Source organism: Zingiber officinale, chromosome 1A, assembly GCF_018446385.1.
Source record: "Zingiber officinale cultivar Zhangliang chromosome 1A, Zo_v1.1, whole genome shotgun sequence".
Lineage (NCBI taxonomy): Eukaryota > Viridiplantae > Streptophyta > Magnoliopsida > Zingiberales > Zingiberaceae > Zingiber > Zingiber officinale.
This window is the reverse complement of record NC_055987.1, coordinates 146,124,712-146,142,802: the sequence shown is the minus strand read 5'-3', so window position 1 is coordinate 146,142,802 and position 18,091 is coordinate 146,124,712. Positions and strand designations below refer to the sequence as shown.

The following is an 18,091-nucleotide window of genomic DNA, read 5'->3' as shown; positions in this document are numbered from 1 at the left end:
CTTGAGTTCAAAATATTAATGAAAATTTTGTTTGTTTATTTGACACTATAAAATAAAGTATCATGATTTACTATTATTGTTTAGTATTTGGTGTTTATAAATATGATATAGATTCCATTTAGAAATCATAATATTTAGATTATGATTTGCTATTGCAATTTAGCACAAGGTATTTATAAATATGATCAGACCCTTTTGGATCACTTATAGGACCAGTTGGAAATTAACATTCATGTAATTTCCACACTACACATCAACATCTTGTTCTATATCATTAATGATATTGATATTATGATTACTGTTGAGATTTGTTACAGATATATATAATAGCTATGATCTCATTAATCATATACTAATGAAGCTAATGGACTAAATTATTTACAGTGGTATTCTATACCCATAAAGTTTGATATCAACTAAAATTTTACTTGTATTTCATATATAACTCACAAGTAGCCTAAGTGGGAGATTATTGGATATTATCCCCTTTATGTGGGCTTATTTGTAAGTTGTGAACCCATTTAAGTGATCTACTTTAAAGTTATTAGGTTTCGGATTATTGGGTATGTGTTAATGTGTAGAACATTTTAACCCGATTCGTTATCATCTATGAACTGATAATGGATTAGTTGCTTATATAAGGGGAGATCCTCAAGGGTTTAGGACATTATCTTAACAAAACCCTCGTTCCCCATTAAGAGAGTTTGTGGCCTGTCAACTCTAGAACCATTATAAGGTCTCTCCTATTGCTTTTGCATCTTCTTTCTCAAGCATCAGAAAGGACAAGACCATGACTCTTCAATCAAACTCCTTATCATTGGTTTATGCTTTTACGTTGTTGGCCATATTTTCAATGAAACCAGATCTTCATGTATAGAATTGTTTTCTTTATATGAATTCCTTTTATCCCTAGAATTCATCCCAGAGAAACAAATTCCTTTCAAATAAATCTTAGTTGAATCGAATGCAGAATGCTCCTGTCCATGCTCTTGCTCCGAGGATGCATCCTCTACAGGGCATGATCATGGAGGTCGTCTTCACCTTTTCCTTGGTCTTCTCCGTCTATGCTCTCATCATGTACCCCTAAAAGAGCATTGTGTCCAATGTCACGCTGCTCCTCGTCAGCTTCATCATAGGCGCCAACTCACTGATCGACAGGGCCTTTTTTGGCCCTTCAATGAACCTAAATAGGCCCTTCGGATGTATCAATAATTGCACGATCTTTTGGAATGAAGATAGTGAACTGATGGAATGCAGAATGTAATCATCCTCATTATAAGCAGAGTAGTCACATATCTGGGAAGAAGAAGAAAAATATTTCCTTAAAAGTCATGCATTACTTCCTATTAACTGCTAGTCTCCAACACTTGTTTGCATTTGTTGCAACAGCAAGACACATGAGGTGACATCAAAACCATGTACACGAAGGAGATATAATGTGCTATCCTTGTGACTCGCCTACATGAAAACATCTTGATATAATATTTTCTTCCTTTGTAATGGAACCACGTTCCGTAGATGGATTTCAATCATTTGGAAGTTATGGACAACAATATTTATCTTGGCCAGTTCTATTAATACCATATAAATTCCATGGATGTACATAAAAGATGAATTCATGTTTCTTGTTGTACTTATTCCAGGTCCTCGGAATCTAAAAGGGCAAATAGGTTTTTTTTTTTTTACAACCTTTGATTGTTGAGTTGAATCATTTATGGAATGTAGGGTCTGAGACTTTTGACATTGCAAGTAAATCAAACTTTACAATGCATGCTATTTTGTTATGAACAATTAGTGATTTTTCATAATACTCAATGTTGTCAGGATGGAACACGGCTATAAGTTAGCATGCCCACATTACATGAGTGAGTCTGATACATTTTCATTACCTTATAGTAAAAAGATATCTTAGTTTGATAATTATCAAAAAAAAAAAAAATACCAATTGATTACCCATTCAGAAGAAATAAGAAAAATTTCAAAGGAATGAAGTGGTTTGGAAACTTCCTCCAGTATCAAAGTCAAGTGAAGAAGTTCTTGATGAAATTGACACTTACGGATTTTTACTAGTATATCAGGATGGTTCTGATGATATAAATAAGTACATTGTTAGAGTGAACAAGTATGGTTGGAGGAAAAGAAGCATATTTTGGGAGATGTTATATTCAAAGTATTTACTCTTTCGGCATAATTTAGATATGATGCATGTTGAGAAAAATTTCTTCGATAACATCTTCAATACTGTGATGAATGTTCATAGAAAAACTAAAGATATAGAAAAATCACGCGAGGAATTAAGATAATTAGTAAACAGACCTGAATTACATTAGAATGAAACAACTGGTAAATATCCGAAAGCATGTTATACATTGGACAAAGAAGGTAAGCAAGCATTATGTACTTGGTTAAAAGCAATCCAATTTCTCGATGGATATGCCTCGAATATGTCTTGCTGTGTTGATATGAAAAAATTAAAAATGTTTGGAATGAAGAGTCATGATTGTCACGTGTTCATGCAAAGACTAATTCCAACAACATTCCATGACTTACTTCCTAACAATGTCTGACAAACACTTATAGAATTGGGTATCTTTTTCAGAGATTTGACTTCAAGGGTTATTATGACACTAGATATACTTCGACTTCAGAGAGACATTCCAATGATACACTGTAAGCTTGAACAAATATTCCCATCTAGTTTTTTTTATTCTATGAAACATCTACCTGCTCATTTACCATATGAGGCACAACTAGGTGGTCTTGTGCAATACAGATGGATGCAGCTATTTGAAAGATTTCTGAGAAAATTAAAAAAAATAATATTCATGACAAAGCAAGAGTTGAGAAATCAATATGTAATACATATTTGGTTGAAGAAGCAACTTCCTTTTGCTCTTATTATTTTATTGATAATGTGAAAATCAGACATCGTAAGTGTTCTCAAAATTCTGATGATACTCAACCAACATACCCAGAGATACTTTCTATTTTCAAGTTTCATGATAAGACAATGTGTGCAACTATTTCTAAACGATTAAATGAATAAGAATATTATGCTTCTAGGATATATATACTCTTAAATTGTAAAGAGATCAAACCATACATAAGGTAATAGTTCAAGTATATATATATAATACAATATTAAAGAATATTCGACATTCTATCTAATATGTCCTCAAATTTTCTTTATGATAGCTTGTACGAACAACAACTATATCTACAAAATCTATAAATAAGTTCAAGTGAGGTATAGACTAAGTTAGAGGATGAATTTGCATATTGGTTTCAAATTTATGTAAGTTCATGATTAAATTATTTATTATACTTAACTGTATTATATATGCATCCAATTTATATAATCAATACTGTTATAGATGAACGACCGTAGAATATCAAATATGGAAGATGAAAGACTACAAAATCTTACATCAGGATCTCTCCGTAACATAACAATCTACTCATATTATTATGTTAATGGATTTAGATTTCACGTGGCTCATCGTGATTCACAAAAATTGGCGTATAATTCTAGTGTACATAAAAGGATCAACAAATAACAATGACACTCAATTTGATTATTATGATAGACTTGAGGAAATTATTGAGGTTGAGTATCCAACTTTACCTTTAAAAAGGTGTGTATTGTTTAAATATTCATGGAATGATCCAACTCTAAGAATAGGTATCAGAAGACATTGTTTCTACAATTTAGTTGAGGTTAACACAGATAAAAGATTCAACAAATTTGAGTCTTTTATCTTTGCGGTATAAGCTAGTCAGGTATTCTATCTTGAGTATCTAAGAAAGAGAAGACCTAGTGAATATGTAGTAGTGTGTCAGATAAAGCCTCGGTCAACCATTGAAATGTTGAGCACCATAACTCCGTAAAACCATATGCATATCAAAATAAAGAAGTCGAGATATACTCAGTTGATTCAGAAATACAATCCACATTATAATTATTTGTAGATGTTAATGCTACTTACAAGGAAATAAATGATGGAGAGATGTCTAATAGTGAGGAGGTTGATGTACCAATGGAGTCTAGCAATGAGAACTTAGAAAATGTTAATTTAGTTGATCCAAAATGACATCAGGTGATTAATAATTATTAACAATGTATAATATATGTATGAATTTTCTTTTTATTTTTTCACCTTCCTAGTTAGAAGACAATATTATATCAATTATGTATATCTTATACTGTGATTTTGCATATATAGTCATGCAGCCTACACAGAGACCACGTGGTGACCAGACTATTTTGCGAGTTGTTCGTGACTTGTAAGTAATATAGTATTTAGTAATTATTACAGTACTTTAGCTTCTTTTTAATTATTAAACATATCTAACACATGATATTTTTCCATGTAGTTTTATCCCAGATGGTCACCAGGTAACATCGTATATATCTAAAAAGTTTAAAGAACGATTGTTTCCTATTGATACTACATAATAGCTCGTAGACCAGGATATAAAGAATTTTTATTAAGGTGAATTTTTGGTAAGTATTTTGGATAGAAACATATTTATAGTTAATATGATATTAATTGTCAAAATATATTGTTGCAGAAGAGATATGTTTGGAAGGAGGGCTAGGAGGAAATGCTCAAGAAAATTTAGAATGCCTATTACTCTAAATTATACAGAGACATGTTATACAAGTGGAGGCAGCAGAGTACTAGACCATCTGAGGTCCCTGATACAGTTTAGCAATCTTGGCAAGCCATTTGGGCTGCCTAGTATAGGCAAGATAATTCAACGATTGCTCAAAGTAATCGTAATTTAGAGTCTGGTGGGCCGAGCACCGGATCCACAAAGCATACTGTTGGATCTTGTTCTATTGTGAAGCATACCTCTAACTTGGTAAGTTTAAAATTAAGTTATATAAATATTTCTTATATATGTTTTGTCATTAGTTTTATTATATTTGCATTTTCTGTACACAGGCTGCTAAATTACAGAGACCTCTCACTTATTGGGAGATATTTAACAAAAGTCATAAGAAAAAAGATGAGTCATTTGTTAATCGGTGTTCCTTAGAAATTAATGTAAGATTATTAAATTTCATGAATTTAATTGTAGACTTTACGTGGAGGCTAATAAAATTATTATTTTGACACAGGAAGCAATGCCCACTAGAGTTGTTGAGGTATCCCAACTTGGGGCAGAGGGAGAGGCATCACAGTCTCTTCCCACCGATGTGGTTAATGACATTTATTATGATATCGTCGATGGAAGGAAAAAGACCTTTCTATATGGGCTTGGCTCTCAAGCCAAAGTTATCTATGAGCAGGTGATAGCTCCAGGGATCAGAGGTCGTTCTAGTTCCTCCTCCTCATCTAGTGAGATATGAGAATTGTGGGAGAAAAATTAGAATTTACGGACTCGACTATCGTCATTGGAGGAGATGATGGATGGGAGGGACACAAAGATACGAGAGTACGAGAGATGCGACAGTGACAGGCTGAGATTGATGTTATATTTTGTCATATGCAAGTAATTGCAGCGACATGTTCTCCGGATTTTAGATCTACCACCTGCATCGTTTGGAGTCTCAAGAAACCTAGGAGACCCAGGATCCCAACCATTTCCCTACGGAGTAGATTTGAGGTATGTTATCATTTATCTTGACTTTTAATTTTAATAAAAAAATAATGCTATTTTTTAATAATTATATACATCTCTAATTATATTATACATCTTCATGATTATTTTCAGATTTTACTTATTTTTATCTCAAGATGCATGTATGTATTTTTTAAAAAAAGTTCATTAGCTTTTGTTTATCAGTTTTAGTAGTTATATCTTTTGTAGTTTAATATCACATTTTGTATTCATAACTAATCTTAATCAAATTTCATGCAGGACCAAAGATGATTTTGTTCATTTTGATACAGATGTATTATATTGATTACTTTGTCTTGTTCCTCTTTATGTTGTATTGGATGATCTATTATGAATTTTATTTATTAGATTTGGACTTGTGCTTGTATTTATGATTACGTATCCATTGTACATTTCGTTCATATGGATTATTGAAATATAATTTGTGATGTATAATAACTTTGTTATATTGTAATTTGTGATGTGTAATGAGTTTATTATGAGTTTTGTTGTGATGTATTATGAGTATATTGTGAAAATCATGTTTGTTTGTCATAGTTGTAGTAGATTAAATTTAAATGTAAACATGGAAAATAGAACAAATAGAAATGGGCGCCGGAGATAATGACGAAGGCTTGTAGGATAGCTGTTTCTTCTAAAGGCGACGATATCGCAGCTACGTTAGAAGTAGATTAGTGCAAATAAGACTCAAATCCGCCAGTTGATGGACGGATGTTGGACTCGTAAGCGGTAAGCCCAGTAGCCTTTCAAATAGACGGCCCAGATCATCTCAATCCTACCACCGCCACCTTCTTTATTCAAGTTCTACTCGTGGCACTTGGAACAGACATTCCTTCCTTTTACGGCGACGCTTTTGCTCCCAGCATTCACCCGATCGCCGCTTCCTATCCCATCTCCCATTTCCCTGATACATTGATCTGAAAAATCTGACCGGGGAGGAGCCATGGATAGCTTGATCTCCCTCGTCAACAAACTCCAGAGAGCTTGCACCGCTCTGGGAGACCACGGGGAGGAGAACGCTCTGCCCACCTTGTGGGATTCGCTACCTGCGATCGCCGTCGTTGGTGGACAGGTAATGGGTTTCTTCGTTGATGTTTTGTGCCTGCCTTTGGTTACTGCCTCACTTTTTTTCATCCTCCTCCTTGGATTCTGGTGTTCTTACCGTAGTTGGGTGTTTCAAGTTCAACATTGGAGGGTTTAGTTTCTATGCGAAGCGTCTGTAGTTTGTGTATTTGTACTGAGTTGTTTGGGAGATTGGGTCTTACGGACAGATTTTTTTTTTTTCTGCCTTGATCGGTGCTTCTTTTCGTCTTACTCAAAACTATCTTTTGGTGCCCCCTTTTTCTTGATTGTTCCAATGTGGATTCGTCTCGACATGTTTGATACTCACTACTAGTTTCTTGTGTGTTCTCCGATTCTTCTTTTTTCTCATCCTCCTTGGGTTCTAGTGTTCTTACTCTAGTAGGGTGTTTCAAGTTCAACATTGGAGGGTTTAGTTTTGATACGGAGCATCTGTAGTTATTGTATTTGTACTGATTTCTTTGGGAGATTGCGTCTTAAGGACAGATTTTTTTTTTTTTCTGTCACGATTGGTGCTTCTTTTCGTCCTATTCAAAACTTTCTTTTGGCGCCCCATTTTTCTTGATTGTTCCAATTTGGATTCATGTCAACATGTTTGATACTCACTACTAATTTCTTAGGTGCAAGCTAAGCATGGAATATTGGTTTGCTGCAGATTTTCTCATTTAAACGTCTAGGAAATTACCATTTGCCGCCCCATTCAATCAAGTCAAAGTACTTTGTCAATAATTGTGTCCATTTTATCTTTCAAGTGTAGGAAAATGAAATGACAAGATCCTGACCTATTCAATCTAATTTATTTCTTGTTGCATAAGTAGTTGCGGTGAATTTTACCAGACTCTTTTTTAGCCAAATTAGAATCATATTATAGGATATGTAATAATTTGTTTTTTAAATTGTTTATTCTGCTTCCTTCTGCTATCTTTTCAAATTCAAGAGGATGCTCTTCTTTTCTAATAAGCTAGTTAGTTCATGTGCATGTTTTCAAAAGCTAAAGTTGTTTGCTTCATGCTTTTTCCACATCTCATTATTTACTTTCCACTCTATTTTCATGACCTGGTTCTGTATTTTAGAGCTCTGGTAAATCTTCTGTACTTGAAAGCATAGTCGGGAAGGACTTTCTACCAAGGGGTTCAGGTGACCTCTAAGATGTCCATAATTCTCTTACTATACATTCTTTTGTCAAGTTTGAGGTGGTGGTTAGTTTTTTATAAGCAACGTCATTACCTTTTGTAGGAATTGTCACTAGACGCCCCCTAGTTCTTCAGCTGCATAAAATTGATGGACACAGAGAGTACGCCGAATTCATGCACCTTCCAAGAAAGAGGTTCACAAATTTTGGTAATTTTCTTGGCTACTATATTTGTGGTTTAGACATTTCTATGAACTCGTAAGATTGAAATGTACACACTGCTTGTTTCAATACAGCCCTTGTTAGGAAGGAGATCCAAGATGAAACAGATAGAGAAACTGGACTTAACAAGCAAATTTCACCTGTTCCAATTCACCTTAGTATTTATTCTCCCAATGGTGAGAAATTGATGGCTTTTTTACATTTTGTAATCATCTTCCATACTAACTTCATATATCTATCCCTACACCAGATGAAAAGGTTAAGGACATGGTTTAAAAAGTGGCCGCCTAAGCATTTGCATTAGGAGAATGAAGCAGATATAGCATATGTAGTTCTCTATATGCAGTTGGCTTCAATATGCAGGACCATAAATAAATTAACAATCTTATGGTTTTAGTAATATAGAGTATTTGCATTGTATTATCATATTGCATGAAGTAGGTCTCTTGATGTCTTTAGCTGTGGATTATTAGAATTTAATTTTGTTGAAGAAAGCAAGTTTTTTGTATGAACATTAGTAAGTACTTTGATGGTAAACACAAAAATTGATAACTGATCCAGGCCACAAAATACTTGGATCCAGACAATTTTGGTTGAGTCAAGAAGTAGACCCGCGCCCACCCCAACCATGTATGATGTGCAAGACAAATATGTAGGGTGTTCTTTATAAACCCCTTTATGCCTCTTCTACTTCTTGATGTGGGACTAAACAAAAAAGCAATGTAGACGTGCTTTTTAGTTGAAATCCTCTTCTCAAATCCAGTAATACTGTTTGGAGTTAAATATTGGAGAAGAAGCTAAAGCACTTTTGAAAGAGTTCTCGATTTGCTTAAGCTTGAATAGATATTGGATTGGTTAGATGAATATTGTCGAGGTTACAGAATTTGAGCACACCCCAAGGTTTGATGTCTGTTGGTGTCGGCTGCTTCTTTTGTCAGATGTTTGAGCCCCAGGAAAAAGACGAGTCAGTCCATCTCCTGGTTCTTTATTTGCCCTTGATGAACTTGAAACAGCATTGCTCATGAATAATCCACTATTTAACTTATTTTAAAATATCTTATGTTAATAATTTAATTTTAATTGACACATCTATCTGCCCATAGACTCACTGTAGGTTGTAAAGAAGTGATGTGATAGAATTGGTATTTTTGGATGCTATAACTATAGCTTCATCTATATATCCAAGATGGATTATCATGTGTCATGTGATGGCTTAGAGAAACTGATGCTATAGAGTATGTGTTTTTCAGTGCTTCAACTGTATATCCATGATGATTACTATTGGCCAAGTGAAGATTTAGAAAAAACTAGGGCAGGGATACACTATGAGTTACCCCATACCCTCAGCAGTGAGGTGATCTTGTTGACTGTGAATCAAATATTGTTGCGCCTGGGAAACAAGAAAATGATCTTGATACTTAGTGCAGTGAATAACTCCTATTATATTTTGCTGAAATAAATTATTACCCAGATGCTCAATTATCCAACTTCAGGCTTTTGATATCCTTGAATTTTACTTAGTTTATCACTCATCCTCGTGATCCGTTAAAAGGGATGTCTGATACATCGTTGCATATACAACATTTTGAATCTTTCAATATATCTCCCATAAATTTGCCACTCTTTCACCATGCACCCCTGATTTTAGAGTAAAATTTTACTGCAATAATACTAATACTCTCATCTCTGGCAGTTGTGAATTTGACACTAATTGATCTTCCTGGACTTACAAAGGTTGCAGTTGGTAATTCACTATCTATGTTTGTTCAATTTTGCTACCCTTTTTTTAGTCATAGATGCACTTAATCTTCCTAAACATTCTTTACTGTGTGTATATTGTAGAGGGACAACCTGATAGTATCGTAGCTGATATTGAGAATATGGTCCGTTCATATATTGAGAAGGTGATACTTATGAAGCTATGTTATGTTATCATCCCGTTTCTCTATGTGTTTTGTTTATTGTTGAAATTCATTATTTTTCATTGCATACTGTGTTCTTTCATTTCTACTACTATGGATATCCTGTGTGTTGACTTGTCGATGTTCTATTGAATTTTTGACTTTTATTTGATGTGCAGCCCAATTGTATAATTCTTGCTATTTCACCAGCCAATCAAGATCTTGCCACATCTGATGCAATTAAGATATGCCGTGAAGTTGATCCTAAGGGTGTGTCTTGCTATTTCTGAAAAAAAAAATTATACAAGTGTTGTTTTTGTTCTTTATACATTCACGAAGTTATTGCCCATTTTTATTCCAGCAGTGGCACTTTCTACTTGTAGATAAATGGAGCATCTATTTGAAAGGAGTTAAACATTATAGTGGTTAACAAGAGATCTTGGGAACTTTCACAATAACATTGTCAATATGCCATAAATTTTTAATTACATGATCTCTTTTTTTTTGTACCTTGCAAGTTATCAAAATTGATCTCTTAAGTTCATCTCGTCATTTTATTTTAGGTAGTTCTCTTAATTACATCTGGCTTTGAATAATATTTTTGTTATTGGAGTTTAACTATTTGATGTAGTTTTTCAACTCAGGCATTAATGAATTTTGAATGAATGATCTTTTTTCAAAAAATAAATCACTTTACCAGATGAATAGTGGGGCTAGTGAAAAAATATAAAGCAGGTTGTATTGATGGATTGATGGCACCTACTAAAAATGGCACATATGGTTTACATTTTCAAAGACAAAATAATGCATTTAGGGAGATTCATGTTTCATATAGAAGATCTCTTTATCATATAATCTTTCTCTGTTAGTGAATATATGACTGCCAATGTTAAATTGACTGTCTGTGTTTCTTTTGTCATTCTAGGTGAGAGAACACTTGGTGTGCTTACTAAGATTGATTTAATGGACAAGGGTACTGATGCTGTTGAAGTAAGCTGATTTCTTCGCATCTCTTTTTGCAGCATAGCTTTTGTACACTGTTGAATAAACAATTACCTATTATCTACTTATTCTTTCAGTGAGGTAATTTTCTTTCTATTCTCAGACAATCTAGAGGTTTAGATTTGTTGTTACATTTAGCTTCTTAGTTCTGCATTGTATGACAGAAATAAAGTACTTTCTTCACTTGGAACAATCTCCAATCCTGTGTTCATATGTAACTTTGCATCGACAATGTTTCTTTTGGATGTGCTCGTCTTACTCACAGCATAGCCAAGAAAGAACCTATGTGATTACCCTAACTAATTTCCTTGTAGAAATTACAAGATGAAGCCATGGAGGTTCGCAGAGTTATTTGGTTGCCTTTTTCATATGCTTTATGACTAGAGGCCATTAGTAGGTATTTAGTTCTCGTGAAGTCCCCTTCAAGCTATAGTTTTGTTGGCAACAGTAAGGTTTCCATACATATGATGACTAATATCATTATTCTAATAGGCTTGCAGAACTTGGTTGCTTCTAGTATCAGTGTCTTGCCACTTGCTATAATGTACATGTACAATGCCCATGAGTTTTAAATTTAGTAGGCTTTCTTTCTCTGACAATTTAGATTAACCATATATTTCAATTTTTCTCTGTGACAGATTGCTGCTATTGCTTATTTTTTCTTTGTGATTGAAATTCATACTCTATTTGAATAATACATGTTCATATTTTTTGTTGTATTTATTTGGTTGATGCTTAAAACCTTATCATGTCAATTTTGTGCATTTATATCTTTACTCTGTGTATGATACTCTCTTAAGATACTGGAAGGGAAATCATATCGCCTACAATTCCCTTGGATCGGTGTTGTTAATCGTTCTCAAGCTGATATTAACAAGAATGTGGACATGATTGCTGCTAGAAGAAGAGAGAGAGAATATTTTGCAAATTCACCAGAATACAAGCATCTAGCTCACAGGATGGGGTCTGAGCATTTGGGGAAAGTTCTCTCAAAGGTATCAGATTTTTCTGCAAGCATAGTTACTTTGATTGGCATTTTGAAAGACACACAACGTGAATGGTGACTTTGGATCTTGAATTAACAATTTCTTTTACTAAAATAATAGAAAATCATATTTTTTATATGCAGCATTTGGAGCAAGTAATTAAATCTCGAATTCCAGGCATCCAATCTCTTATAAGTAAAACACTTGCTGAACTAGAAGGTGAATTAACTCGTCTAGGAAAACCAGTTGCTGCAGATGCTGGTGTAAGTTTCATATACTCTCTTTATGATTGATATTCCAATCTTTTCTGGTAGATTGTAGAGTTAATGTAGAGTGGTTTTAATCTGTTCTTCAACTTGTGTCTTGAGATATCTAAGCCGTTTAAGAAATTTGTTCAAATTTCTTAAACGTAGTTATTTGTTTCTCTTCTGTTGCGAGTATCAACTGAAGCTGACAATACTCTTTTTTTTTTTTTGTCTAGCTCATTGAGATGTAGATGGATGTTGACACATTAATACTTTTTTTTGTGTCATGTTTCTTATACAATTTGTGCCCGCCCTTAACCGCTCAGTATGTTTTGGTACTGATAATTTGGTTATCATGGTTTGTTGAGATCAATTACTGGTTAGCTGATAACTACCAGCTTTAATGGATATAATGTTTTGTCTTTCTCTAGTGCAGAATTTCTTTAGTATTTTCTATATTCATCCTATAAATCAGGAGTTAATCATGGAAGCTATCCATCTATTAGTTCTCTTTCTTGGATATGTGCATCTAATTTGCTGCGAGGTTCTGAGAATTATTTTTCTATTATGTTCAGGGTAAGTTGTATGCGATTATGGAAATTTGCAGAATCTTTGATCAAATTTACAAGGACCACCTTGATGGCGTGTATGTATTTGTACCACACTTTTTTTCAAGAACTAATTATTTTGTATCATATTCACTTTTGAATTTCCTACAAACAGCTTCACTTATGCTTCTTTTGAATGAAGATGATTGTACATGCATCCGCATAACTTACAGAGTAATCTAGTAAAATCAGTTTTGACATAAAATCACAACTTATTGAAATTAGGCAAGTTGATTGAGATTCCAACTTATTTATGTCTCAAGTACAATTTTTCTTCTGAATTAATTTTTTCAAGATGTTTTGGTGGCATTGAAGAATGATTAGTTACCATGCAGTTATGCAGATATTGCATAATGTTATCATTTATTCAATTAGTCAGAATCGTGAAAGTGCTATAGTTCAGTGCTGACGAACTTGGGGTCCATTGTTGGGTGAATAATGGATATCACAGGAATATATTGAGAGCACTCTAGTCCAAGCATGTTTACAGAGTACATGTGATGTCTGTAGATTATGTGTCTATACTTTATAATACCAAGTCATGGCACTGTGGAGCTATATCAGTAACATGTAGCAACAATGGTTCAGTTAGCAACATGGTTAGGATAGGAACTTGATCCACAGAACTATCGCTATGACAACTTGCAACATCATGGAGAATGGTAGTAGCATTGCCCATGACATTGTATCTATAATAAGCTACATAGTTGTAGTGGTAACATTATCCCTGGACAAAATTATCGCTGTTGGACTTATAGCAATGTTACAAAGATATGTTTCCTTTGGTATTTTAACCTAGGAATGAATTTAGCTTGATCACAAGTAGTTCCTCTTCATTATACTAGTCTCTTTACCTCTGAATGGTAGAATGTTATAGTTTTATCAATAAAGTCATCGACTCAAGTGTTTACCACCTTGTTCAGATTTATAGTTACCTTTAATGTGCATTATTTATGTTATCATAGATTTGCCATTAACATAGAATGTGTTATCAACTGCAGGCGACCTGGTGGTGAAAAAATTTATAATGTTTTTGATGCACAACTCCCTGCGGCTCTTAAGAGATTACAATTTGACAAGCAACTTTCAATGGAGAATGTAAAGAAACTTATCACTAAAGCTGATGGTTATCAACCTCACTTGATAGCTCCTGAGCAAGGATACCGACGCCTCATTGAATCTTCATTGGTTTCTATAAGAGGTCCTGCTGAGGCAGCTGTTGACGCGGTATAAATTTCTCTTTACATTGAACTAATGTTTTGGCTCTTTGAAACCGGGAATACACTTATCTTGAAATTGCCCTGTTGTTTACTCTCATTGTAGTTGGATGTTGCTACATACCTGCTTTTATTTCATTTACCTGCACTTGGTGTTAGATCTGTTAACTTCTAGCATATCTCCTATTTCTTGAATTTGTGATTGCAAATGGCGCTTCTAATTCTCCTGCAATGTGTTTACAGGTTCACGCTTTACTGAAGGAGCTAGTTCATAAGGCTGTTAGCAAGACTCCAGTAGGTTTTAGTTACCTTGCTGTTTGCTTTCTATTCTCTTGTGAATCATCATGCCTTTTCTTGATTTGCTTCAAAACAATTCACTAAGAAAACATTAATTAAATGCATTGCATATGTTGATCCTTTTATTTGTTATAGTTGGAATTAATTAAAGTACTCAAGCTGTTATCTTTCGTCTCTTTCTTCTTCAGTTGTTAGTCATGTGTTAATCATGCATTAATCATATATTAGCATTAACTAGTAAGAACCTGAAAACTCAAGTTTTTCTAGTTCTTTGTTAAAAATTTCGGGTTTACCTGAATCAAACTATTTGTTTAATCTCATGGGGAGCCATAATCTTTTTCCATGTCTTTGCGTCTTCTTCCATGTCTTTGCATATCTTGATGTTTTTCAGACAGATGCCTGAAATGTGCATAGTATTCCTGTTGCACTGAATTAATAGTTGTGCAGGGACATTATTCTGTAATGCAGATTAGTAGTGGCATGGTATTGTGACCAACTATGCGATGGTCTATTGCTTGTAAAGAAGGTTGGTTGGCATGGTCATGATTATGAAAGAAGCTGAAGTATGATGTGAATCACTTATGATTGTCCAAAATTCCTTTAGGAATTTGGTTTTCCAATATTTGAGAATAAAGGATCAGTCAAAAAAAATTCTGTTACTTTTGTATGCAATTTGTTGTGACAAGGGACAAGTTCCAGATCTTGACTATGCTGTGAGTCTGTAACACGTTCACGATATCTTAGGTCTAGTGAAACGTCTTATAGATATGTTCTCAATTATATTTTATTTCTCTTAGCCAATGCTTCACTTAAATTTAATCAAGTAGTCAAGTTAAACATTTAGCATCAGATAGTTTGAAATTTTGAAATTCATAGTTTTAGAAGTACAAAAAGTGTTGTGCATTAATTAATTCTTAATAATTTTTCAACGTATAAAATTGTTGCGAAATCATGCTAATTGCATGAATATTATTTCACTGCTCATAGTCGAGAATTTTGTCATTTCATTAACCATACTTTTGTTTTCAAATTTCATTAAAAGCACAAAATTGATTAATCCTTCATGATCTATTTTGGTAGGAGCTCAAGCAATATCCTACGCTGAGAATAGCAGTTGGGAATGCAGCTTTTGAATCATTGGAGAGAATGAGGGAAGAAAGCAGAAAAGCAACTCTTAAGCTAGTGGATATGGAGTGCAGTTATCTCACAGTAGATTTCTTCCGAAAGCTTCCTCAAGATGTTGAGAAAGGCGGAAACCCAACACTTTCTATTTTTGACAGATACAATGACTCGTATCTAAGACGTATAGGTGAGTTAGGATTCTAAACTTGTTAGACCATACACGAAGCTCCGTGTAAGATCCTGTGGAAGGGTCAGACCACATTGGGTTTATTGTACGCAGCCTTATCTTGTGCTTTGCAAGAGGCTGTTTCCGCAACTCGAACCTGTGACCTCAAGGTCACATGGCAACAACTTTACCATATGGATTCAATCATAAAATAAAAATATTTCTTGCTTTTTATATTCTAGATCTGATTTTGGTTTGAAAATATAAGAAGAGATGGGATCAATATTGTATCTGTACAATGTCTTCTATACAAGTATTCCATGTTTGTATAGATCTAGGTGTCTGAGTTTCATTGCTCATTTCCTGAAATTTAATTTGTGATCAATTGAGGTGTTGGTATCCAACTCGCAGTATCAATGTTAGTTTTAGATGTCTGACATGGGTAAATTAGGGGTAGTAGGTCCTGAGTGTTATAATGATGTTCAGTATTAAATTATATGCTTGATGTCATTTATATTGGTGTTTGACAGGAACTACTGTTCTGGCATATGTCAACATGGTGTGTGCAAGCTTGCGAAACTCTATTCCTAAGTCTATTGTTTACTGTCAAGTGCGGGAGGCAAAGCGCTCCTTGCTTGATCAATTTTTTACTGAGTTGGGCAAAAAGGAGGTAAGATTGTGAAGTACTTACATTTTGACCTTTTATAATAAATTGATACTGCTGTTAGGCAATTGTTTTGGTGTCTGTTCTGATACATCCTTTCTCATAGAAACGTGAAAGGTTTCTTCGCTGACTTCAGTGATTTTGGTTGTAGAATGTGTCATCTAATATTTGATGTCTTTAAATGAATTTCAAACTATCTTCTGTATTTCCCTATTTTCAGATGTTATCATGTTTTACTTCGATTACAAAGAAGTTTATATATGAGCATGTAAAAATCACTTAATTTTGTTGCAACTGCCTGTATAGGAGCAGATGCAAACTTCTTGATTTATTTTGGAGTAGAGCTTTCCTTGTCATGTAGTACATATTGATCTTGATTTCAATTGAATCCAACAATATCAAAACTTGGATTACTGTTTTTTGGTTCTCCCAGAAGGATAGTGAAAAACCTTCTTATTTTCATTATGTGGTGGTTGAAACTGACATTTTTTACTCTATTGGCCCCATTATCTTTATATGTTTTGCTTTTTTCCTTTTACTTCTATTGGCTTCTATGTGCCAACTTTCTTACCTCTCTAATTCTGTATTGTACTGTTTTTTATATTTCTTTATCATCAATGCTTGCTCAGAATGCCATTTTACGTTTAGTGGGAACTTGTGTTATGCAGTCTAAGCAGTTGGGATCATTATTGGATGAAGACCCAGCAATTATGGAGCGTCGAGCTGCCCTTGCAAAAAGAGTGGAACTCTACAGAAGCGCCCAAGCTGAGATTGATGCAGTGGCATGGACAAAGTAGGCACCAATTGGAAATATAAAATTTTCTCGCATCCAAATTTTTACTGAGAAAATATAGTTTATACACTTCATATGATAATTCATAGTTAGTTTGATCTTCGTATTATCTTGTCGGTTGATTATTGTACCGAGTCGCAGCAAATTAGTTCTGATAAAAAGTGTCTGGTGCAAGGCACAAGCTGACCTGCTGCCAGATATAAATAATAATTTACTTTTTGAATGAATTGTGTTTCTGTTGTCTTAATGTTTTTTATTCAAATTATATAAATGGATAAAAAGTGTCTTTGGTGCAATGCACAAGCTGACCAAAATGTGGATGATATATTTATATAAGATCTCGTCAGTGTTGAATTTGACTTGAGAGTTGAGAATGAGACAGGTGGATGATAGAAGAAATGAGAAACTGTTCTCAGTTTTTTAATTAGAATGATATTATTTTTTATATTGTGCTAGATTTCTAATATATAGTGTCAGTGATAAATTAAAGAGGTAGAGAAAAGAAAATTATAAAATTATATTTAAATTCAAATTTAAAAACAAATTATAAATAATAATAATAATAATTTAATTTATTTTGACTTGTAACATACTGAGGAGTGTAAAATTTATCTACTAATATTGAATTCTAATAATTTATCTACTGTTTTACTCGGCATGCATGCAACACACCAATTTGGACTAGCTATCAGATTTAGCTGAGATCATTGACATATTTTCATCCTTGGAGAAAGAGAAATTTCTGCAATTCTTCACTCATTTCCAAGTATATCACAAAAATGCACTGGAACATGAGATGGAGAGATATTGTCACCCAAGATTTCTTTAAAAAGAGATGTAACAAAATTCAGAAAACACATTCATACAAGCTGCTTTAGAGAACTTGTATAGAGATGCGAAGAATAAGCATTGCAAATTGATCAGGTAAATGCCTTGTGCAAATGATTAAAAAAAAAAATCGATAAACTAACCACATGATATCAGGCTTTATAGAAAAAATGACTGCAAAATATGAAACAAATTTAGGA

At 33.8% G+C, this 18,091-nt stretch overlaps 1 protein-coding gene across 1 annotated transcript; it reads left to right on the top strand.

The window, feature by feature from the left end:
- Positions 1 to 6,444: 6,444 nt before the first annotated feature.
- On the top strand, positions 6,445 to 17,310 carry LOC122037773 (dynamin-related protein 5A-like). Its single transcript, XM_042597224.1, has 16 exons — positions 6,445 to 6,700; positions 7,782 to 7,845; positions 7,945 to 8,049; positions 8,137 to 8,238; positions 9,756 to 9,806; positions 9,905 to 9,966; positions 10,143 to 10,233; positions 10,889 to 10,953; positions 11,766 to 11,960; positions 12,095 to 12,214; positions 12,772 to 12,842; positions 13,806 to 14,031; positions 14,265 to 14,315; positions 15,399 to 15,627; positions 16,137 to 16,276; positions 16,939 to 17,310. The coding sequence occupies exons 1-16, from the start codon at positions 6,572 to 6,574 to the stop codon at positions 17,065 to 17,067; spliced, it is 1,830 nt and encodes a 609-aa protein (XP_042453158.1). The 5' UTR covers positions 6,445 to 6,571; the 3' UTR covers positions 17,068 to 17,310.
- The last annotated feature ends 781 nt before the right edge of the window (positions 17,311 to 18,091 follow it).

Coding starts and splice junctions, on each gene's coding strand:
- LOC122037773 (XM_042597224.1), top strand. CDS start 6,572: ATGGATAGCTTGATCTCCCTCGTCAACAAACTCCAGAGAGCTTGCACC. Junction 9,967..10,142: donor TCCGTTCATATATTGAGAAG/GTGATACTTATG, acceptor TTTGATGTGCAG/CCCAATTGTATAATTCTTGC. Junction 10,954..11,765: donor AGGGTACTGATGCTGTTGAA/GTAAGCTGATTT, acceptor TACTCTCTTAAG/ATACTGGAAGGGAAATCATA.